The 25,512-nt window shown below is 41.6% G+C and overlaps 1 protein-coding gene across 2 annotated transcripts in view; it reads left to right on the top strand.

Moving 5' to 3' along the window:
* SLC8A1 (solute carrier family 8 member A1) overlaps window positions 1-25,512 on the top strand; it is a 317,474-nt gene that overhangs the window by 273,622 nt on the left and 18,340 nt on the right. For both annotated transcript variants that reach the window (XM_023516660.1, XM_012808814.2), the window contains exon 7: window positions 16,025-16,300. In XM_023516660.1, the coding sequence (XP_023372428.1) occupies window positions 16,025-16,300 (276 nt within the window). The remainder of the gene's footprint in view (window positions 1-16,024; window positions 16,301-25,512) is intronic.

Here is a 25,512-nt window from a genome sequence, read left to right on the forward strand (position 1 = left end):
ACTGGTTCAGTTTGGGGAATGTTTCTGTCATTGGTCCTTCACCCATGCATGCTCTGAAGATTAGTAAGTAGTCACAAGTAAGCTGAATTACTTAATATCAAAGACTATCAACTGAACAGTGCCCCTGGACAATAATCCTTTTCAATAACTGTCAGCCTGAGGACTGAGCCACGCCTTAAGTCCCAACCACTAAAAATGGTACCTCGGATGAGTTTCAAGGGATTGCTATGCAATCTGGCCGATCTGGTCTACGCAGGGATCTTTCTAGCATCCCCTCTGTTCTTGAGCATTATTACCATGGAGCATTCTTATTATTCAATGTGTTAACCCTGGGGCATCTGAAAATCCCATTTCAGCAGTTAAAAAATACCCCGCTAGGTCAGGTTTGACACAGCCTTGGTGGGACTATAAGACAACCAGAAATGGAGAGGGTATTAAGGATTGGGGGTCCTCATTTTCCTCTATTTCGTATGTGACTATAAAGATTCTTAATCAGCCTTTGCCTAAAGTCATAAACTGACTGAGGTTCTTGGAAAAAAGGGTACAAGTTTCATGAGAAAAAGTGGGTACAATGACCTTTCAGAAAGTTTCTCAAAGACCTATGTGTGAAATTGAGCCCCACTTTTTGCTTAAATAATGTTAGCATTTGGGGGCTGTCTACCACTTAGGCAGTACTTTGCCTGCATTGTTTCTGTTCCTCACAGCTATACCCTGAGCTACATAGTTTTTTTGTTTTGGGATTTTGTTTGTTTGTTTGTTTTATTTTACAGTTTTGGCCGGGGCCAGGCTTAAACCCACCACCCCCAGTATCTGGAGCCAGCACTCTACTCCTTGAGCCAAAGGAGCTCCAGGAGCTACATAGCTTTTGTCCTAAGTTTGCAAGTGCAGACACTGAAGCCCAGAGTTGTTTAGAGTCACACATTTAGCAAGTGGCTAGCTGGAATAGGAACCCCAGCTCTGGGAGTCTAATGCCATCAAGCTTTCAGCTCAACCCTAGATGTACCTCCTATGACCTTCTTTCAGGTCTTAAGTGGCCACGTGTCAAATTGGCTAATACAGAACAAAGGTATGACGTTAACAAGTTTATTAATGTTGGTTATGCATGGGGAAGCTGAGGGTTTGAAAATGAGTGTGCATGCCTAGAACAGAGGTGCAGAAAGAGCAGAAGGAGAAGAATCAATCCTGAAAGGTGTGCAAGATCAGTCACTGGATTTCCTAGAATGTTGAGGTTAGATGCCATCATCCAGAACCCAGAAGGACTTCCAAATAGTTTTTGTGATCTAGTAATTGTATTTATATCTGCTGCTAAAAATTGCGTGGGGTCCTCTGAAACAAAATGGAATTAACGCCCAGCCTTTCACCCACGCTCCCAGGCTTTCCCTGTAATATTATTAGCTGTCTAGGTAGGTCTTGTTCATACTTACAAGAATCACTGGCATGTCTGAGCAGACAGGAACAAAGGCTGCATAGCAATTATGTGAAACTTGGACGGAAAACACTGCTGCTGAGCAACTTGGCTCCTCCTATTCCTTCTTTAACTTTACGACTAAGATATCTGCATTCTTTGTGATAGAGAGTTCATATAATATGTCTGATAATGTGTTTTAATTTTTTTTAAAACACTGCATGTTGGCATCTTTGGTTTCTCTGGATAGTTGAGTCAAATGGTCAAAGAGCTACCAGCTAATTGTGTGGCTCTGGACAAGTCCTCTTACCTCAGCAGAGAGCTGAGAGGAAAAGATGACCTTGTGAGTTGTCTTTGGGGCATGGAAATACGAAAGCATCCCTGTCCCTTAAAGGACCCCTCATTTTAATAAATAAAACGTCAACGTGCTTTCCATTATATTGCTATTTGAAATTTGGGGTTCTTAGTTTAATCAAGATGGAATATCTGCCTTCACATACATGATAGAACACTGTGTAATTACATCACTGACTTGGCGAAACCTCGTTTAAGATACATGATGATTCAGATTACACTGTTGAATGGTCACATTAAGTAAATTCAGTAGCTGTTCCTACTTGCTTTTAATAGGATATCAGAATGTAAATCTAACTTATCAGAGCCTCTTTCCAAACCACCATTCCTGGAGGATAATTTAGTTGTAATTTTAACTTTTAAGTATAACATTTGAAAAGTAGTCTTCTATCTTTTGAAAAAAACCTTTGTTATTATTCATGATGTCACTCACTATATTTTAAAGAAACCATGATAAATTTCTACTTTATCTCAAAGAAAAGAGGTTTTATCCCCCCAGAAAATTAGTTTTTATTACCTCCGTAATTAGAAAATTATACCCATGTAATGTAATGTTTTCTAATTTGCTTTGGCTATTAGAAAGCTTAGTGAAGTCTTTTGTCTAAATGTACAAAATTCACTCAACACCAGTGTCTAAAAGTATCCTTTATTTCTGCTTTCTTCAGACATTTTTGCCCTATTTTATCTTAAAATATCTTATGCTCTATGAATAGGTACAGATCTGCTCAAGCCCTCTTAGAAGTAGGAAACTCTAAATTCCAAAAAAAATATTTTAAACAGCAAATCTATCTTGGTCATCACTATCTCTCTAACACCCAAGACAGTGCTTGGCAATGCTAAGTCTTTGTTGAATAAAGAATGAATACATGTACGTGTGAATTAGTGTTTTCTCAGCCACATATAACTGGACTCAAAACCTGTTCTCACTACATCATACTGCTGTGTCTGATCTAGAAAAATTATCTATGTAAATACATCGTACTCTCCCACAGACACACGCCGTGTTTCAAAGAGAGTTTGAGTCATGCACTTCCTATATAAAAACCTGTATATACAGGTGACACGTACCTATGTACGTCCATGTATTTGTACACATAAAACAAATATATATCTGTGAGCCTGAAATATACATTTTAGATATTGTATGTCAGTGTTCTTAAATATTCTTGCTGGAACGTTACTTTTATTTAGCTGATAATTGTGTAAGAGGAAAAGTACAGGGCATGAGTGAGAAAGAGACTCAGAATATGTTCCAGAGAGAAACTATGTATGGGCAATGGTTTAAGGCCGTACTAGTAGCTAAGCAAAGCAAATCTAGGATATCTTATCAATTTGAAAATGTCAGTGGCAGCAGGGTAAAATGTCGAATCAGGTCTTCACCCCCTAGTTTCAGGAGGAGGAAGGTCAGCCACCCAGGAGCGCGGGTGTGAGAGGGCAGGAGGAAAGAGCAATTATTTTTTCACCCCTGGATATGCTTAGCTGATATTTCTGAAAAGAATATTGGTTTGCTGGGCTGTTTTTCCTCTTAAATGGCTTATTACAAAATCTTGAGGAAAATACCATCTTGAAGGGTTCCGGAATGACTCAGCGCTCTTGTTTATAAGGCTGGAGTCGCGTCTCTAACGCAGCTTTGTCTGGAGGGCTGAGCTCTGCAGACAATGCCCCAGCCCCGAATGCAGGAGCTCTTTGGTTGGTGTGGGCTGCTGCGGTGTGAGTACAGTTTTTAGTGGTTGCTTACAAATCAATGCATAGGGCACGGGGGACTTTTCATCCCCAGCCAGGAGCCTTTGTATACTGCGATGGGGGTGGGAGGGATATTTTAGTGTAATCCGAAGTGGAAGGATGGGAAAATATAGCCACCCACCCCCACACACTCCCCACAGACAGAGTGGAACCGCATCAAAGTGACTTGCAGCATTAATTCTTGCTGTTCAGGTGATAAGGACCTTGCCCTTGGAGCTGCTGCCATGGAAAGCCAGTTGCCTGGACCAGCTCTGAGACACACACCTGACCTGTGTTCCTCCCCCGCACTGCCTTGGCCTGGTCAGGTCTGCCGGGGTGTTGTGTCTTGTGTCCTGTGAGAGTGTAGAATCGTGGCACAGCTAGAAAGGAGCTTACCAGTCAGCTCTTCCAGCCTGCCCCCTTTTATTTTTTGATAGGTAAGAACCTAAGACCAGAAAGGGGAAGTTTCCCCCGAGGTCACACAGACCTATGTGAGAGCACCCCACGGCACTGCTCCACTTTTCTTCTGCAGTTGTAGAAACGGTTCCTTAACCCCCAGAAGTTCTGCGTCTGCCCCCTGGTGTTATGTAACGACCAGTGAGCTTCTCAGGGATGACTTGGGATTAGGCAGAGGACAGACTGAACCTTCCTGGGCCAACTTCTGGGCAGAGCTGAATGTGTGAGGAAGCTCCGCTCTGGTGAGCAGGTGCTCACGTTCACACGAGCCTCACACAACCCCTGGCATATTCATGAACCGTTAACTAGAAATGGGAAACAGAAGTGGGGATGACACTCCAGCCCATGGGTTCGGGTTCCACCCGGGTTCATCCTTTCTCCATCTTGTCACACTGGTGCGTCCCAGAATTTCCCACCTGTAGGCCCCAGGCTTACTTCTATTCTTCACACTCTCATGCCCAAGCTGTTCCCATGCCTGGCTGGATCTCCTCAGGAAGGTCATAGTTCACACGTCACCTCCTCAGAGGAGTCTCGCACTCATTCAGTCACATGACTTCACAGGCCATATCTGTGTATGAAATTATCATATTTGTTCACATATCTTCTCTTTTAAAATCTCAATTATCTTTTCAATAGCACAAAAGAGTAAATTGGTCTGGCTGACTTAGCTCTGCCCTTTTTCCATAAGAGCAATTGAGGCACACAGTGAATCTGTAAGGTGCCCAAGAACCAGTTAAATTGTGGAAGTTTTCTTGTTACAGAGAAGGGCCCTGTTCACTGGGATCCCATTAAAAATCCCAGCAGAGCCAGCAAATGAGGGTGGCACTAAACAACTGAGGAGGTTTGCATCTCCTTTGGATTGTGCAAACCGAGGCTGTGATAGCGTCTTGCTCAACATGTAGAACCACTTTGCTGGCCAACCAACTTGAAAACTCCATGACCATAGCTCCTTCAGGTGCTCCTGAGATGAGGCCGATAGCCAGAGGAGAGGCCTGCTGTCTTTGCTGAATGAAGGGCCACACCTGTTCCTATTTGCCATCCAGAGAGACAGATGTTTGCCATCAAAATGAGGAACATCCCAACAGAGCCTGAATAAACCACTAACCAAGGATTCTCCCAAAAAAAAATTTAAAAGAAATCCCATTCTAGGAAGAATAAAGTAGAGCCAGCTATTCATACTCTGAAAGAACAATTCATACTTTATATGTCGTACACAGAGGGTTAATTTAAAGAGGATGGTTATTTCCCAATTACCCTTTTCACAAAACAAGTGAGCTTAGGTTTTAGCTGAATGCATTTTTTGCTACACAAACCACACGGGTTTTTCTCTATGGAAACAGTTGGTCTAGTAATTATCGTGAAGTGGTGGAAAGAGTTGTATAAGTACATCACATAAATTCCCTGAGCCTTGGATTCTTCATCTCCAAAATGGAGAAAAGAAATCCCGCCTTCAGCAGGCTCCAGGGAAGATGATAAGTAAGTGGTATGCACATGTTTACCCGAGTATATGAAGGTAATGCTCAGAAAGTGACCCTGAATTCACAGCTTACAATGTTATCTTCAGGGATTCCAGGGCAATCTTTATGCCCCCTGCGTGTGGTACATATCCACCCTTTCTATAAATTTTAACATTTTCTAGGACACAACATTGATTTGTTTGTTGAAAATTACAGAGTTTGCACTGCCCAAACAGTTCCTCTAAGGCTCAGCTTCCCACACTGCAGGAGGCTAATTTAGACACAGCTGCTGATATTTACAAAGTGTTATTAGAGCCCTCAGGCCAGACTTAGAACCCGGTGTGCCCACCTACTTACTACCCACTGTAACTAAACCATCTAAACTAGCAGGAGGCATCTGCACTTGCTGAGTGTCAGTTCTACTTGATGAAGGTTCATTTCTTAGGTGCCCAAGTCTGCAGGGAATATGCTTCTGTATTTCAGAAGCCTGGAATTCTTTCAATCTGACAATTAATAAAAAGTAAGAGACACTCTGAATTTCAAGATCCTTTCCGTGACATAGAGTTAATTAAAAAAAAAAAAAACCAACAAGCTTGGGGCAAAAAGACACGTGACTAATTATGTCAAGATGTAATTATTTAGAAGTCCTCAATTCACATAGAAGTCTTTTAAAAAGAGAGAGGCTAACGCAGTCAATTTTCAGCTTTAAACCGACTCATTTTGCTAATAATCAGACTTGTGTGGCGCTAAAACTCCGTAGTGGAACTCTTGTTCATTTTGACAGTGGCTACATTTCCTGAGAAATATTCCTGTCACAGTGAATCTCTCTTGTGCTATGTTAACCGCCCTAACAGAGTCCGTAATTGCTTAGACTGGTAAGCATTCTGTTCTTTGTGGATAATGTCATCTAGAGGTTTATTTAGCTCAGACAGGAATGAGAGTTATTCATAGAGACTGAGTTGCCCTCTTTAGTCCCTTTCCAATATTGTTACACATCACCCAGCTCAACCCTCCCTCCCCCAACAACTAGCACTGACCCTACAGGACAGGAGGGCAGGACGGGAGGGCAGGTAGGAGGGAGTAGGAGGTGGGGAAGGTTAATGGGGCCTATATAGTGTCCTCTCCATTCCAACAACAGGTCAGTAGTCCAAGGGACAAATCGGTAGCCATCTGGAACTTAAATTGCATGCACAATGGTATTGATATCCATTGCATTTATCAAGAGCAGAGGAATGAAAACCAGTGACCAGTGGGGTCTCTAGGAGTAAATCAGATCTTACTATGCATATGGGTGACCAGGTACAGTACATTCTACGTGTGGCATCTCTATACCAATTCTGATCTTTACTAGCCAGGGAAGAAAGGCCTCTTAGTAGAACACTAGGCCTTCTCTCAGGTCTTGGGCTGCATGGGGCTAGGGCAGTAAGACCAGCTACCAACAGCAGCAAAGTTTCCCAAGGACAACTGGCCACACCAAGGGACTTTTAAACAGTTCAAATACATAAGAACATACATACATACAATACATAAGAAGGATTCCAAAAGGTAAGTTCTTAGAAAAGCTAGAAAAGTCAAGGTACAGATTTTTGGATTTTTTTAATGACAAAGCTTATGGACTGTAAAGAAAGTAAGTCACTATTTCTCTTGAAGAGCCTGATAATGAGGGATAAGAAAGATCATAGTTTTGCAATCCCAATAATCAGTTATACTAGCGTGAGAAGTGGAAGCTGTGCCCTAGAAGTGGATTTGACACTGAATTTTTGTTGACGTGCAGGTGTAAGTAAGCTAATGTGTGCCAGTGTGTCCTGTGGCCACTAGAAACACAAAGTACAGGTTAATGTGTCCGGAACAGAAAGGTGAAAGACCTTCCCTCTGCAAATGAAGCAGGTGCCCCTTGGAATTGTACTCAGCTCCAAGCACCATATTTTAAAGGACATGGATGTGGCCAACTAAGAGGGGACTAAAGGGAGCATGACCTGCCTGACCAAGGAACTTGGAGCAAGGACTGAGGGTTCTGTGAAAGTTGCCAGCTTCACATGCCTGCAGGAATGTCTGTGGAGCAGGCTCAGACTTATTCCTTCATGGCCCTAGGGGATAGGGTGTGGACAAGTGAGTGACTGGACCTAATCACCCAAGCTGACCACCGGAGCTGCTGAACCTGCATATTAGCTCATGAGTACCCAAATGGCACAGGTGAACATTTGGCAGGGGAATTTTAAAAGAATTCACCTTAAGCAGGGGGTTGAATTTAGTAAGCTCTGAGACCCTCCTACAGCCTTAAGTTCAGGTATATTCTAATATCTACTTGTTTCAGCTGATGGAAGCAAGTGCTTGTGGGGGATGTGTGTGTATGCATGCACATGCTTTGGAAACTCATAGATCTAGAAATCTGAGGAAATTGTGTTTTGAGACATCTCATATAAGGAAGTATCTTTCAGTATACTTGGAAGAAAGTGGTTGACATTAACTACGTGGCATCAGAGAGTATGCACTTCCCACCAACTAGATTATAGGAAAGTGTTTATTGCACTTCTCCAAAATCCAGAACAAGAAATAAATTCTTGTTTGAGAATAAGTCTTAGACTTACTAAAATTAGTGGCATATAGAAACCATTAAGAGTGGGAAGAGATGATCCTTACTGTCTTACTAGAAATAAGATATAGTTAGATAAAAGAGGAAAGGGAGAGAAGGAAGTTTTAGATTATTGTGTGAGCAACACAATAAAGCCTCTGTGTTTAACTCCAGCCCTAAACCACAAATACACACCCATAGACAGACACAGGCAGAAGAAACTGGGAATAAAAATTGCGCTATTGAATCACAGTCCTCAGGGGAGTTTTTCTTACAAAGAGAAGAGGTGAATTAGTTGATTACTGAGGTTTCTTTCATCGTTTGCATTTTATGATCCTGTCAGAACCTTTGAAAGCAAAATGGAAATATATACAACAGGAGAGTGGAACTTAATTTGTAATTACTATATAGCAAGTTGCAAAAAAATGATAATTTTGAAGATGTTTTATTTATATACACATATATATTTTATATATATCTGTATACATATATATAAGAGCTCTTGGAAAAGAGCTCCAATACCCAAAGATGGAGAATGAGACGGCAGTCCCTGCGTTACACTGTCTGGGAGGAAGTAAATGGCGAGATAAAAGGTCAAAGGGTACAAAATAGCAGATATGTAGGATGAACAAGTTTAGAGATCGTATTTGCAACAAGAGATTTAAAGTTAATAAAATTGCATTCTATTATATTAGGGATTTTTAACAATAGTTTATAGCTGCTCTTGTCACAGAAAAAGGACGTACGTGAGACAATAGACACATAAATCTGTTTCACTGTAATAACCATTTTACTATCTATATGTATGTCATAATATCATGTCGTAAAGTTCAAATATACGCAATAAAATTTATTTTAAAAAAATTTAAAGTTAGTCCAGGTACAGTGGTTCATGCCTGTAATCCCAGAAGTTTGGGAGGCTGATGTGGGAGAATCACTTGACCTTAGGAGTTTAAGACCAACCTGGGCAACATAGCAAGAGCCTGTCTTTTAAAAAAAATAATAAAAATAACTGGCTATGGCTGCATACCTGCAGTTCCAGGTACTCTAGAGGCTGAGCCAGGAGATCACTGGAACCCAGGAGTTTGAGGCTTCAGTGAGCTGAGATCACACCACCGCACTTAAGCCCAGGCAACACAGCAAGACTCGGTCTCAAAAAAAAAGAAAAATGACAATACCAAAGTGATCACAACTGTGACATCTTCCCATTACCTGACTGTCCTGCTTCCCATGTTTACTTAGTCCTTAGGGTTTCAAAAAGAGTTAAAAGGTGGTTCTGGAAAAATATATATGTGTGTGCATGTGTGTGTGTGTGTGTATACACACATATATTTAGAAAGTATTAGAATATGAATATACCGATGGTGTGTCTTTTCATATTCCTAAGAAGGGCAGCATCATATCTGTATAGCACCAGGAATTAAAAGAATTCTCAGATTCAAACTTTAAACCAGTATGATAGGGGCTAAACTCTTCAACTTCCCTCAATAAGGCATCATATGTAGTAAAACATTCCCTGGGCTAATAGAGCAAATCCCACCTCAGCCCTTATCAACTGTATGGTTATTTTTAAAAGTGACTTAAAACTCTGAACTTCAGGTTCTTAATATGTACAACGGGATTAGTAATGCCTACCTTGCAGGGTCATCAGAAGGATGAAATACGATCAGGTATATGGAAGAACTTAGCTCCATGCTTATCACTTGGTAGACAGCACACGATATTCCCTCCCTCCGTTTCTTCCTTTCTTTTCTTAAATTTATGTTCCTTAGGGAAACTCATGATAATGGCTCAGCGAAACAGAATATAAATTCAGTGAAATCAAGATATTCAGGTTGTGCTGATTTTCTGCCTTCCCACTGACCAATAACAATAATGAAAGATGGCACGTTTATCTGTAAAGGGGTTTACAGTTTTCTAAAGGACTTTATTTCGTCTTCTGGTCCTCACAGCAGCTGCGAGGTGGGAGTTGGGAAACCCATTTCAAAGTGAGGAACTGAGACTCAGGATTTTTAAGTGTCTTGCTCCAAAACAAGTTATCAGAACTAGAAATCAGCGTTAGTTTTCTAACCCAAGAGTCCATCACAACCTAGCAGTTTCTCTTCCTGGTTCTCAAAGCTCTCCCTGAGGCCAAACTCTGAACACTTAGCAAAGGTTGTCAGCAAACACTGGTTTACTTTATAGGACTTGTTATCTGCAGGTGCCAAGCCCAGATGTCACCTCTCAGGATCAGTTGTGCTGGCCAAGCCGTTGTTCCCCTGCTCCTGGACGGGGCAGTGCAAATACTGTTCCTCACTAGATGAAGTGATGCCCTCTCCACTATCTGCACTTGTAATGATTTGTCTTTTTTTTTTTTCATAGTTACATTTAGGGAGTCCAAAATGTATGAAGAAAGCGATGTAAAAGGCTGTGGGAGGGATTAATTGAATATAGCTTATTTGCTATTTTTCCATTAGTAGAATCCATAAAGCTCAAAAGAAGGATTCAGAGATAAAAGCAATTTACTTGGGATCCTATCAAAGCAAACCCACCAACCTGTTTCTTTGCTAACACAGAGGAGTGACTTGAAAGAATCACACAGCCTCCAGTGACCCAGAGCTGGCAAACATACAGAACCATGGAACCAGCAGATTACTGTGATCTCTGTGTCACATAAAATATGTTCCTAGGTTGTGTTTTTTAATATTCCACTGTTCTTTGCAAGGAGCAGACTTTTAAGTAGAGGGCAGATGGTGATGGATGAACATAATATTTCTTTGTCCTTCCCCAGCACAGGAAAACTGTGCATCGTGCATGGCAGTCTGTGGCCATTTTTAATATTTAAATGACATCTGAGTTGGGGATTAAAATTTATAAAGAGCCATGAGATCCCAGGGAGAAGGATGGAAGCCACTTCTACTTTCAACTGCTATAAAACAGATGGGCCTCCCAGTCCAGACTTAAGCATTAAATGCTTAAGATTGTTTGTGATGCTAGAAGCCTGTGACAGGAGGAATCTTTGGTCTCTCTCTCTCCCCCTCTCTCTTTTTGTCTCTCTGTCTCTCTCCACACACACACACACACACACACTTATTTTGCCTTAACTGATCATGTGATCATGAAGCTAATTTCAGAAGGCAAGATTAAATTGTGTTTTCAAAAACGAGAGTGTAACCAGAGGACCCAGCATTTTGCATAAGCAATTAAATAATGAGAGGGAAGCCCAGTAACAATCCTAAGTGAAGGGAAATAATGATGAACCATGATAATCATTGCCTTGAAATATTCTCAGACATTTTGCAAAGGTGATCTAATTATTCCTGCGTGTAACTCTCATGGGAAAGGTATTATTATTTCCAACTTGAAGACAAATATATTTATCTGCATTTGTGTGCCATTTCTTCTGAGAAGCTTCATTATTTGTTTTCTTGTTCATCTTGAAAATATGAGATTAGACACCCCATATTAAGTAATTTTGTAGAGAATCAGAGGCAGAATAGTCTGTTTCTATGAATAACTAATGAAAATTTAATGTTTTCTAAACTATTTTAATCATATGCTCTGTGAAGTCATTAAATATCCACAAATATAGAAACTAAAAAGGATCTGATACAAAATTAGAAATTCACTAGAAATTCCAGTGCTTTTCTGAACTTCCCTGGATGCATGCACACAGCCCCCCTTGGGATGGGGATGGGTAGGAGAGGGGGCTGAGGTGGAGTTGCAGAACTAGCATGCTTCTCCTTCTCTCCTTAAATAAGCCTGGAATATTGTAGCTCTCACGTTAAGTGCTACCTGGAACTAAAGCGAAAAGGCAAAAGACAAGTGGGGAGAAAAATCCAAGAAGGAAAAAGAAGAAATGTAGTATAAGGAAACAAGTATGAAGGAAATAATGGACACATTGAATGGTGGTTCCCACATCTACAGGCCATGGCACGGGAGAACGCCAAAGGCTGCTATGCTCATTTCCTAGGGCGGCCAAAACAAGTACTCCAGACTGGGGAGCTTCAACAACAGAAATTTATTTTCTCACCATTCTGGATGTTGGAAGTCCAAGGTGTTGACAGGTTTGGTTTCTCTGAGGCCTGTCTCTCCTTGACTTGCACATGTCTGTCTTTTCACTGGGTCCTCACCTGGTCTGTCCTCTGTGAACACACATCCATGGTGTCCCTGTGTGTTCTCATTGCCACTGGACTAAGGCCCACCTTACTGATCTCATTTTACCTTAATTACCTTTTTTTACAGGTTCTGTCTCCAAATAAGGTCACATTCTGGGCTTAGGCCTTCAACATATGAATTGGGGGCAGGGGGAGAGATACAAGGTAGCTTACAAGTGCTTTTTTTCTTTCAAAATAATAAGAAGGTACAAATTTTTAGATTACATTGTCTTTGATTCTAAGGTAAAGTTCAAGTTTAGTTGAGCCCCTCACCCAGGAGGGGTGCTGAACACCCCCCACATAATGCACATTAGGTGGGATCTCACCAGTTGCCCACCTTCCTCCCCTCTCCTCTCCCCTTCCCCTTACTAGACAATATTTGTGTTTTGTCATTCATATGGGTGCATAGTTGTTTACATATTGGTTTCAAATTAGTATCGAGCACATTGGATTATTTTTTCCATTCTTGAGATATTCTACTGATCAAATCCATCTAGGTAAATACAAAAGATGTAAAGTCTTCATCTTTTCTTATGGCTGAATAGTACTCCATGGTGTACATATACCACAGTTTGTTAATCTAGTCATGGGTTGATGGGCATTTGGGTTGTTTCCATGACTTGGCAACTGTGAATTGAGCTGCAGTAAATGTTTTGGTGCAAATATTACTGTTATAAAATGATTTTTGTTCTTCTGGGTAGATACCTAGTAATGGAATTGCAGGATCAAATGGAAGGTCAACTTTTGGATCTTTAAGAATTCTCCATACTTCTTTCCATGAAGGTTGTATTAGCTTTCAGTCCCACCAGCAGTGTAGAAGTGTTCCCTTCTCTCCATATCCACACCAGCATCTGCACATTGGGATTTTGTGATGTTGCTAATCTCACTGGAATTAGGTGACATCTCAGAGTGGTTTTGATTTGCATTTCTCTGATGATTAGAGACAATGAGCATTTTTCATGTGTCTGTTGTCCATTCGTTGTAACAGGTGCTTTTATTATAAAGTAACATCAACAGGAAAGGTTGATATTATAAAGATGTAATAAACCTATGGGATAAACACTGAAGGAAACTCAAATAAGTTTGTGTCAGGTGACCTGGCACCAAGATGGTGTCCAAAGGCAAGTCCCCTCATCTGCTGGATACACTTCTCACAACAGTGTATCCAAAGCTTCTAAGATGGGGCTTTTTTCTGTGCAAATCCAAAAAGTCTATTTGTATAGTAATTCTGACCATGTGCTATGAAAGAAATATTTCTTCTCTCTTTCTCTAAAACCATAGATGACAAATCCAGAAATTCCTCTTTTTGCATTTTGTAAGAGGCACTTTTCCTGCAAATATCCTGTGCTTTGGGAGGGTTTTTCCAATGATGATCTGCACCAGATGACTTCCCCACCATGGAGTATCTGGGAGCACACATTGTCTCTCCATGCGGCAATCCCAGCTCACATAGTCAGCTGGAAAGCCACAGCCCCACATGCTTCCAGCTGCACTGAGTGGGCCAAGCAAAGTAGATCCCTGGTGACAAGGTTGGGGTGGGTGATCAGCGTCTTCTAGGAGATGTTCTTCTTTCCAAAGTGGTGACAAAGCACGTGAATTCACTTCCACTTGAAGAAAAGTTGGCATTGAATATTCTAATTTTAAAATATATGAATGAGGATTATTGTCACATCATAAATGAAATCTCCATTTTAGAATAATAGAATAATATTATTGATTTCCTGTTTCCTTTAAATAGCAAGCTTTGTGCATTTCCTTGTACAAACTTTGGGCATTTCTTGGTGCACTGATAGAAATTGGTATCTATAATATGTGTATTTATTCTGTAGTTACATTGCTCTGTGAAGTCAGTAGAACTGTATGCAGCATGCATACCTTCATTTAACGAGCACTTAACCACTTTAACCCACATACTGGAGATGGTACTGATACCGGGTTCCTCTGCTCAGAGCTGGACAGGGACCCCACATTTTCTAGGCCTGGGTGAGCTTGGAAATCAATCTCATCACAGACACCATCACTAAGCACAAATAGACCCTTTGTAGGTCACATTCTATGAACACAAACAAGTTCATGAAAAGCACCCTGACCAGTATCTCCTCTGGGCTGCCCCTTCCAGAGCAGGGAACACCCACCGGCCTCTCCCAGGGTAGAGAAGAACTAGCTTAAAGCAACGACTGCATTACTCTGCACTAAGACAGATTTGAAATTAACTTCTGCCCTTCACACTATGGCAGCTTTGAAATTAACTTATTCCCAAAGCCTTGTGCCAAGTGTTCTGATATATTGCAGACATACATTCCATCTCCCCAAATCTCCTGCTCACAGGATAGGAAAAGTAGTCCATAAACCCCCAGTCAGAAAGCCCCCCCATGTGGGCTGCCCACTTGGGTCCCCCTTCACCACATGGAGGCTTCCTTACCTATCTATCTTTTATCTTTCAATAAATTCTGTCCTGTCACTTATTTACATGGTCTGTGGGTTCATTCTTCAACTCTGAGACGGAGAACTCAGCAAACAGAGATTCTGTCTACAGTACCAAACACTAGGGACACAAAAAGAAATGAATCTCTGCCCTAAAATCAGTCAACTTGAGGAGAGAGAGAAGTGAATGGTATGATACACAGATAGAATTTAGACAAGTGGTTCTCAGTCTTAAGCATGCATATCCAGATTGCTGCCCGTCCCCTCTTCAGCTCTGATTCAGTGAGGATAAGAATTTGCATTTCTAACAAGTTTCCTGGACTGCTGGTGCAGGAAGCATACTTTGAGAAGGACTGAGGGAGAATTATAAGGGTTGGGGGCTGTGGAAGCCCTGAGAAGAAGTTCCCAGCACTGTGTGGGGGAGGCAGAGCGAGCTTACAGAGGAAGCGAGTTTTAAAGGACAAGTGGGCTGTGATGAACATTCTAGTGCAAATGTCCACATTCTCCTTATAAAGTATCACACAAATGAAAAAGCAAGTATCCAATGTACTCGATACTAATATGTATCCAACAGATAACAACTACATGCCCACAGGAGAGAAAAACACAATTGATTTTGAGTGGGATAGAAGGGAGAGGAGAGAGAACAGAGAAAAGGAGAGAGGGGGGTTGGTGAACTCTCACGGAGTAGGGACAATGTGAGGTTTTACAGCACACTCCCTGGGTGCAGGGCTCACGTACAACTGGGACTTTACCTAACAAATGCAAAAATTAAAATGTACTCCCATTTTAATCTGAAATTTAAAAAAGAAAAGACAAGTGGAGGATATAAGGATGGAAGGATTGGGACATAGCAAGTAGACTTAGCTCTAAAAGACAAAAGTAGGAGAAAAATGGTACAGTTGGGAAAATGCAAATAATTTCATTGAGGGCATATAAGTATTTTGCAAGTAATTCTAAAGTTTGAGTTTGAAATAGTTGCAGGAAGTGAAGCTGATGAAAGATACAAGACCCAGCCCTGGGATTACAGACTTTGTTTGGATGTTGTCCTGTAGGTGATTATATAACTGTGAATCCCCAGAGCTGGACTTCAAGTTGGAAGGAGAGAGCCCTGGTGGAATTCCGTTCCTAGTTGTCCTTCTTGAAAAGAGGCTTCCTTCTCAGCCTAGCACAAAGATTTCCCACCTTCTGGAAGAAATCCCTTTCATTTATCTGAAGTGACAAATCTCACGAGAGGTGATAGGAATGTAAAAGGGGTGTGTTGATTGCATGTACACAGAGTGGGTAGGAGTTAAGTTGTTACCGCTGGCCCATGGGCCACAGTGAGGAGGTGTCTCCATAGCTTTAGAACGAATTGGAAAGCTCTAAGCTTCACTCACCTTTTGCAGCTGCCCGTCACTTGGCGTGAAGGGATGAGAGGTCTGGGAAGAAGAGACTGGGAGAGAAGACCCTGGCCGCACAGATGTTGATGAAATGTGCTTCCTACTTTTCTCTCTAGGGGAAGATGACGATGACGATGAATGTGGGGAGGAAAAGCTGCCCTCCTGTTTCGATTACGTGATGCACTTTCTGACGGTGTTCTGGAAGGTCCTCTTCGCCTTCGTCCCCCCTACAGAGTACTGGAACGGCTGGGCCTGTTTCATCGTCTCCATCCTCATGATCGGCCTACTGACAGCTTTCATCGGAGACCTGGCTTCCCACTTTGGCTGCACCATTGGCCTGAAAGATTCTGTGACTGCAGTTGTGTTCGTCGCACTGGGAACTTCAGTGCCAGGTAGAGAATGTGTTCCTTTCTAACCCCCCAGAAGCAGACGCTCATGTGCCTTCTTGACTTTTTCTTTCCTACACTTTCAAGGGCTGTGGTAACAAACCAAGCCTAGGAAGGATCATAGCCCAGAGACAGAGATAATGTCACTGCCAGAACATTGGCATGTCATGTCTCAAGTTTAGAAAGCTGGTCAGTCTCACTGTGATGACAGGAAAGCATTCCCAGGGGGTCTCCGTGGCCTGTATGGAGGGAGCAGATGGGTTTGATGGACAGATTTTCAGATCGGCTTCCATTACAATGAGCACTTTCAAAAAGACAAAACACAAATGCAGAATTGTCTTTATAGTCATAAGTTTCAGATGATTTCCATGAAGCTCGTATCATTTGGGTAGATGACATAACATACTTACTAGAGACCTGATAAAATATTCTCTTGACCCCAATATTAATGGAAGTAAAAAGAAAATAGACATTGGTCAGGACAGAAAAAAAGTAATGCTGGTAAAAGTGAGCAGACCGAGTGTACATTTCATGGACACCTCCCTTGATGCTTTCTATATAAAGTGACTTCTTCCAAGCAGCAATAGGGGTTTATTATGTTCATTCAGATTCCTGAGTAAGGCATCATCTCCCCAAACATAATATTGACAGCAGTAATTTTTAAACTTTGGTGGTTACCTGCATTACCTAGGAGCTTGTTAAAAAATGCAAAAGCCTGAGATCCACCATTAACATGAGCAAGATCTAGGGAGAAGACCCAGAAATGTGGGTTATGGCTCACAAGTTGTTCTGGTGCATGGCAGAGTATTCTGAACATGAAATTCTGGACCTACTCCCAGTTCCAGTTGGCATCTTGGATGAGTGTAGCCTTAACTTTGAGCAACAAGACTAGCGTTCTCTACAGCATAGCAGGCCAAGGACAGGCATTTCAAAAAAGCCAGGACTTGGAGCAAATGTAGCTCTGACCCTGGTGCTATTCACTGCCCACTGTCCTCCCTCATCTTAGCCCTCAGATGGACACCAGGGTTTCTGTGAAAACTTGCCATCATTGGCAGCCGCGGCTTTCAGTTTAAGGCTGGGATCAATTACAGTTAAAGTCCTGTATTTCTTTCCACTGGGATTCACAAGCTGTTCTTCAGACAGCCACCACCTCTGCGAATGTGACCATTACTTCACCTTCCCAAGTCTTAATTTCTTCATTTGTAAAACAGGGATAACTATCCTTAACATGCATAATTGTGGTAAGGCTTGAACAAAACACCCATCAATGGTGCATCTAGTAAAGCATCTGGGACACAGAAGGAATTTAATTAAACAGTAGCTCTCATGATAATCGTTTATGTTGAATAATTTAGAATTATGTGACCAGTATACATCTGAATACTTTATCCCTTACCCTGAGTTGCCCTGAGTGACCGTGAAGGAAGTGTCCAGATTTCTCCTGGTCACATGGTGTTATCCAACCACGAGGGGGTTCCGAGTTAGAGGCCCCTGTGGTTTTAGTGTCCTGCTGAGGCAATGGGGGCAGAGACAGCAGACTCAGAGAGCACCCTTCCTCCCGTCTCAGTGAGCAAGGCATTCCAAGTCCCCAGTTCACTGTTGATCCTCAGAGGACTGCAGACCCCTTCTCAACCCCACCTGTGTTCCAACAGCTCCATGTTTGGTCTTTCCTCTCAATTTTTTCCCAAAATTTAACAGAAATTTATAAGAGAGGAAGAAAAAGTTAAAACATTCATATCTTAGGGCCAGACATGGTGGCTCACCCCGTAATCCTAGCACTTTGGGAGTCTGAAGTGCGAGAATTGCTTGAAGCCAGGTGTTCAAGACCAGCTTGACCAAGAGTGAGGCCTTTTCTCTACTAAAAATAGAAAAATCTAAAACAAAAATAGAAAAATTAACCAAGGATAGTGGCATGCCTGTAGTCCTGGCTACTCAGGAGACTGAGGCAGGAGGATCACTTGAGCCCAGGAGTTTGAGGTTCCTGTGAGCTATGCTCATGCCATTATACCCAATAGGTAGGGAGACATACCAAGATCCTGTTTCATTAAAAAAAAAAAAATCCGTATCTTAAATTGTTTTGTTTAGAGAATATATATAAAACCAAAGGAACTAAACATCATGGCTGTCCATTGCTTCTACCTGAGATTAGTACAGGAAAATATATTTTGGGGTCCACTCTCCGTAAGGCTTAAGTCACTGCATCAAATGGTGTTCAAGTTAGCACACACTGTTGGCTGTGGGTTTAACCCCTAAGGAGAATATGTGCAAATTATGATAATAAAGGCAAAATTAGGTCTCTTGTGATAGTTATCCCAAATCAGCCTGCCATTCTGCCTATCAAATGCATTTCTTCTTTTCAAAAGGATAAAAAATACTTTTCTCTGAAGAGAAATTCTCTGAAGAGATCAAATTTCTCATTCCTGAAAGTATTTTCTTATTCCCCAGTGCCTCTTCTCTGAAACCCACCAACTGACTGCTTTATCTAACTGCCAGTCTGTCCAAATGTATCTGGGTATCTCTTGTTTTAATAAGCTCTTGAAAATTGTGGCAGCCATATGATTAAAACCCACTTTTTCCCCTATTACATGAAATGTGGATTATAGCTGACCTTAATGTTAGGGGAGTCACTCGTTCTGACGCTTAAAGCTAACTCAGAACCCAGGTAGAGACATCAAGAGGTAAGAAAACCACTTTGGGAAGAATACAACAGAATCATTAGTTTTAGAAATGGTTTCCCTATACTGCCAGAAATGCTTCCCATTGGGGTATGGATCTCTTTGCTCTATTATTGGAAGAATTCTGTAATTTGCTGCAATATTAACTGTGCAGCACGCTCCCCAAACAATATATTCTCAGGTAATCTCAGATAATCGTATCTATATAAAAAGACTTTTTTCCCAAAAACAGCTCGGAAAATTGAACAATATGCTAGATGAACATAATATTTCTGACTTTGTTCTTCCACCCCAAAGATTCAGAGCATGCTTTATTACATCCTTTGACTTCTAAAAATGAAAATGATGCTATTGTTTCTGGATGACAAAGCCCAGTTGCTATAGGCAGAAGAAGAAGAAAGCAAACTAATTCTCTTGGTTTACAGCCTACCATCAATCAGCATTGGTCCTGGGGCCCAGCTTCTCTCAGCTGATGTCCTGGCACTTTTCCTAAAATAGAAGGGCTCCTGCCTGGTGTCTGATGTGCTGCTGTCTCCTTCTACATAAGACTCTCAGCTCCTTAGACTGAATGGACAGATGGGCAATGAACCTCCCCCCGCCCCACCTGCTAGCCCTCCTGCCACAAGGCAGGATTTAAAATCTGCATATCCCATTAAAAGTATTTTTTAGCATACTGTTCAAAATATATGGAAAAAGGCTTAAGATTTTTTTGAGTGAGATGGAGCTGCTTCCTCCTACCAGCTGGTAACAAATTCTCATTATGATCAACTGGCGGAGAAGGACTCATAAAGGTCATCTCTCACCCCCCATCTCTGATGCTCCAGGAGCTTGAAGACCCGTATCTATCGGTACTGGAAGGGCCTTTTTATCCTGAATCATCATTCTTCAAACCTGTCTGTCTGGAGGAAGAGGCTTCTCTAACAATCCATTCCAACTTTTCAATGTTGGAGTAAGCTGGAGACTGGTCTCCATCCCTCTTTTCCTTCTGGTCCATACTCCCTTCCTGGATATCAGTCCCCACGGTTTAATTGTCACCTATATGCCAATGATTGCCAAATGCATAGCTCCGGCCTCAACTTTCCCCTGAGTGCTAGATTCATATAGTAACTTCCTTTCCTATATTGATGCTGGATGTGTAATTTGCAGCTCAGAATTACTATATTCAAAACAGAACTGTTGATTCCTACTGGCCAACGGCCTTATCCTTCCATCCAGCCTATTCTTTCCAGATCTTGCCTTTCTCAGGAGAACAGTATCATAATCCCCCCTGGTGTCCTTGGTTCCTTTTTCCTCCTCCCCCTAATCTTTCCATTTATAAGTCCTGCAGATCCTTCCTAAAAAGCACAATCAGACCCACTTAGCTGTCTTTCCACTGCCACCATCCTGGTCTATACAGACATTCATCCTCTCCCACCCAAACTCCCACAGTAGCCTCCTATCAGTCTCCCTGCTTCTGCTACAGGTCATTTTAAGATGTAAATATGACCACACTCTTCTAATGGCTTATTTCACTTAAGATAAACTGCAAAAGCATTATTCTGACTTTCAAAGACCTGTGTAAGTTGGCTCCTGTCTGTATTTCCATTCTGTTTTCCTCCTGGCCCACTGGTTTTTGCACCCACCAGCCTAATTTCTATCCTCCATGAACCAAGTTCGCTCCTTTCTCAGGGTTTTCACTAGCTATCTAACATGCTTCCTCCCTTCATATACACAGGACTGGCTCTTTGTCTTCAATTATATCTCATCTGAAATGACACCTTCAAAGAGGTCTTTTCTAACCACCAAATGGGATGTGGTCATGCACTTATCTTGTTTTATCTCACTCTCTTTTTGTACAGTATTTATTACCTTCTGGATTTTTTTTGTTTGTTTATTTATTTTTGGATTTTATTATTGTCTAGCCCTCCCCACTTAAAATGTAAGCTTCATGGGAGCAGAAGCCTTGTTCTTTTCTCAATGCTATATCACCAGCTCTTAGAATGGTGCTTAGACACATATGTAATGCAATTCTGTGTGTGTGTATATGCATACCTGTGAGTTATATTCATGTATATATAAGGTACAGACATATCAATTATCTGGAGACAACTAAGAATTAAAGTTATGATTAGTGGGGGAGATAAATAGTAGATCTTTTTATAGTGTGGCTTATTCTTGAGCACTAGGACGTGTCTGAGAAAGTTATTCCAGTGAGAAGGGGCAAAAATCAAGACCACTGAGGTTTTCCTCTTCCATAATTTTGGCTATGATGGAACTGTGATGAGTAGAAAGATACTTTTTAATCTCTTCTTCATTCTTTTCTCTTCCTGTGATCTCTGTTTCTAAGACTCAGATCTCAGGCCGGTTCTTTTAAAACTTTGGAGACACTTTGTAGAGTGCTAAGAGAGGCATTCTGAAGTAGCTTGACGTGACTCCATAAGCATGTGATGTTACGGTTTCTATGGAAAAAATTCAGGGTCAAAATGTTTAAAAATGTAAGAGGGAGCATTTGGAACTCAGCCTTTTTTTGTAGTTGGGACCACCTATAATTGCACATTCTTTTAGCTTACAGTTTTTTACTGGATAAGCCTTAGGTATATTGGGCCAAGAAATTCCAGCTTATATCCCAGATTCACAATATGGAGTTTTCTTTCAATTCTTGCTCCTGTGGGGTTTGAAAAGAAGTAAGTTTTCTTCTTTAATGACAGAGTTAGAAACGTTTTTGTGTAAGTCTTGCCTTGGTCTTCTTGCACACATCTTGATTGGATTTGTGCCTGATACTTGCCTACCGCCCCTCTAGTTCTGAAAAGTTAAAAAATTGTATATGCCAGGCTGTCCCCTGAGCACCTGGCACTGTACGATTTCTGTTTCCTTCTCATGTTTCAAATTTCCTTTTATCTTTTGAATTCTGTCAAGCAGGAATTATTTCCCTATAGAGATTTTAAGGCATCAGGGAAAAGAAATTGTCAATTTGGGGAAGTTTCCCCCCATTTTGTATATAGAAATGTTTTTAAAAAAAAAAAAAACTATTTGAGGGAAAATGTAGGTCATTTTGAAAGTTATGACTTTAAAACTCATAAATATCATGAGAAGAATTTCATGTAAAACTGGATATACTGCTGGTTCCATACGTTCTCTCAGTGCAATGCTAATATGTACCAGGAAAGGGAGGAGCAGGAGCTTTAGAACTGAATTCAAGAACTGGACTTCTAAGCATTGTTTACTGTACTGCTTCAACCAATTTCTTGACTCTCTGAGCCTCAGTTTCACTATCTGGAGAGTAAGCATAATTATATATGGCAGTTCAAACAGAGCTGATGAAAGATTGAAGAGATATCGTGGATCTTAGAGCACTTTGTCAGCCCCTAATTGCTATCCAATGCAGGAGGCAGGTACCGTTATTTAAACTGGGATCAATTTTTAAAAACATGAAGAGGAATGAAAACCATCAGAAAATAAGCATAAATGGGAACCATTTTAATCAAGGAAGAAATTTTTACAATTTACCACCAAGTTCCCATGTGTGCCAGACATAAGCACAGTCTATACATTATCTGTTAGCTCATTTAAGTTTATCATTAAGTGATATGAAGAGATTTCGCCTCCTTTTAGCCTTTATTATTTTGGTCCCTTAGGTTCTTCCCTTGAAAACTTGAGCTATTTTTTCTATCTGTTCAGCACTGTGCTAGAAAACATTATAATGGAAAAAATTACTAGTGATTGGTGGTTTAAATTTTGCAGTTTTTAATTTCCTAGCTTTTAATACTTCAGTGGCAAGTACTTCACAATTTGCTTTATCCTGTTGTTTGTTTATCAGTGGAACCTAAATTCACTTGTATGGTTGTAAATGACAATCTCAAGGCAGGCCCCTAATCTGAATGACACCCCTGGATATTTATGGGGTGCCACATCCATGGATATAACAGTGGTAGCCCTGTTCAAAAGCCACTGAATAGCTTGTAGGATAGTGAGCACCAGCGTCCCCTCATGGTGTATGAGGAAATAAAGACTCATAGAGAATGATTTGTGCATATTTAGCCAAAGTTTAAATGGTTTGCAATTGTGGAATCCATGTTATCTCTCATTTTTATGATCTGGTACTGTGCTACTCTATCATGCCACCTTGGGTTTGTTTTTAAAATATTACATATGCTCTTTCCCATATGCCTTACAGGTTTTTGGAAATTACTAATTCCTCTCTTTGCTTCAAGTTCAGTATTGCACACTTTTGAAGCATGCAGCAGTGGGGTTACAGTTAAGCTCCTCGAGGTCATACACTATTATTATTCCCACAGGTATTGAAAACACCTAGTAGAGTCCATGCTTCAAAAAGTTTCAGAAATGAATAAAGGTCCACCGCTATACTCATAAACTCTTAGCATTTCCTACATGTAAAAACTTAAACACTTAGACAAACTGGGAACTCTTTTAAAAATGGTTAGCCCTGACCCAGCTGGCAAAAAACAGAATCCCAAAGCAGTGCTTATCGGCATAGTGCATGTGAACAAAAGGGAGATTTAATTGTCCCGGGCCAGACCTCACTGCCTGTGATACACGGCCACTCAGCATCAGTCAGAGGGGCCGAAGAAGGGCACACGGGATGCTCCCCTAGCAGTCCCATTCTGCAGAGGCTCACAGGTAGCTTTGGAAGTCAAGTTCCAGCATTCAAGATCTCTGAGTGGACGTCAGAGGCTGGGTCCGAGGCCTCATCAGAAAACACACTCTGTCTATTCTTCGTATAACTATAGAAAATCTGTCAAGAGGGAACACCAGCATCCCCACTGAAAACAAACACTCTTCCCAGTGGGAAATTAAATGCAGTCATTCTGAATTCTCAGCTCCCTTGAGAAACAGCAGGGATTTTGATTAACTCGGTCATTTCTTCTCATCCACCCCACTCCAGATAGATTTGGTGTTCTCAGGGCAGAGCTCACAGATAGATTGACAGTTAATAGCCTCAGTCTCAGAAATATTATGCAAAGTCTTAGTGTAACCACTACACACCAAGGAGATATCAGAGAACAGAGCTTTAGGATCAGGGAGACCTGAGTTCAAGCCCAGTCCTCCCTCCTCTGCTTATAGATGTGTGACACTCCGGAGAGGCAAATTGCTTCACTCCTCGAAGCCTTAGTTTCTTAACATGAATGATGGGAACACGAAACTCTACCTCACAGAGTCGGAGTGAGAGTGTATTAATAAAGCACCCAGCACATAGCCTGGCATCTAGCAGACCCTGGAAAAAAATGTTAGCTCTCTCTTTCCTTCTATTTCAACATGGTGATAAACCAGTTACGTTCTGGAGGTACTTAGCTCGGCTATATCACAGCAGTTGAAAAATAGAAAACCAAGTGAATTCTCAGCCTCTGTCCATTACCACCCTTTCTGTTCCCTGCAGTTTCACTGTCTATGAGCTTTCCCCTCTCAACACTGGCATTTCACATCAGCTAGCCACAGAAGTGTCATCACTACAGTGTGGTGTGTATTTAACTGGACGATTAACATTTCACATCAGCTAAAATGGAAATGAAAACAGAATGTCTTTACCCTGAGCCAATAATGTCAGTTTCCACGAGAGGATCCCAAAGGCAGGCATGTTTTGTTTTCAGATATGCTAATAAGTGACTGTTTTCTTTACTGCCACTGAAGCTGGACACTGCTGAAAATGGACCCTCCGAACTATAGTCAGGCCAAGAGGCAAGGCCAGCCGGGGACACTGCCAGGAGAGCAGCACTAGACAGCCCTAATAACTCACATGTCTTTCCATAGGCCCTTACCTTAACCTCACCCCAGCAGGGATCCGTCTGTAGGGAAAATGCTCTGTGCCTTCCGACACACTTTCCCACAAATAAGTGATGTGATTAGAGTTGAAGGAAGCCTATAAAAGCAAAAAGTTACGAGGAGCGAGAGAAACAAAGGAAGGCTGGACCCCACGTTTCACAAGAGTTGCTCTATAATTGGCACCGTGACTGCCTGTTATCCTATGCTAAAACCCTGGAGAACAGGCTCCGTGCAGAGCGTTTGTAAGAGGCTGGGAAGATCCGTTTCGAAGTTATTTGCATCCTTTATTCTTTCTACTCCAAAGAAGAGTTTGTATTAAATAACGTTTTTTCGCTGGCAGCTACACTCGATTTATTCTTCTCAGAGGGCAGTGCTGTATGGGCACCTGGCATTGAGTGCAAGGCTGGAAGGGGACCAGGATGATAACACTGACGTCATCGCCCAGGAGGTGCTCCAGGGAGGGGTGCTCAGCACGTGGCGTGCCCTATCTGGATCCTGCAGAGTCTTTGGATGAGTGCCTCCACCCCACACCAGCCAACTCCACTCTGTCCCATAAAAGTCACAGGATAAGAGAAGAGAGCTAAAAATGTTCCAACCTGTTCTCTATGAGCTTTCTTACATACTCCAGGTCAGCCGAAGCAAGGCCACCTGGCAGAAAGGTCACGCTGTATAGGTGTGTGTCACGCTGTGTGTCTTGTTGTTGAAGGGCTGGTGTGATGCATAGGTGATGCGTCTCAGGGTGATTACCAAACCTGAGCATCAAGTGTAGTAAAAGCACTAGGCCTG

This window comes from Otolemur garnettii, unplaced genomic scaffold (assembly GCF_000181295.1).
Source record: "Otolemur garnettii isolate 467f Iridium unplaced genomic scaffold, OtoGar3 scaffold00095, whole genome shotgun sequence".
Classification (NCBI taxonomy): domain Eukaryota; kingdom Metazoa; phylum Chordata; class Mammalia; order Primates; family Galagidae; genus Otolemur; species Otolemur garnettii.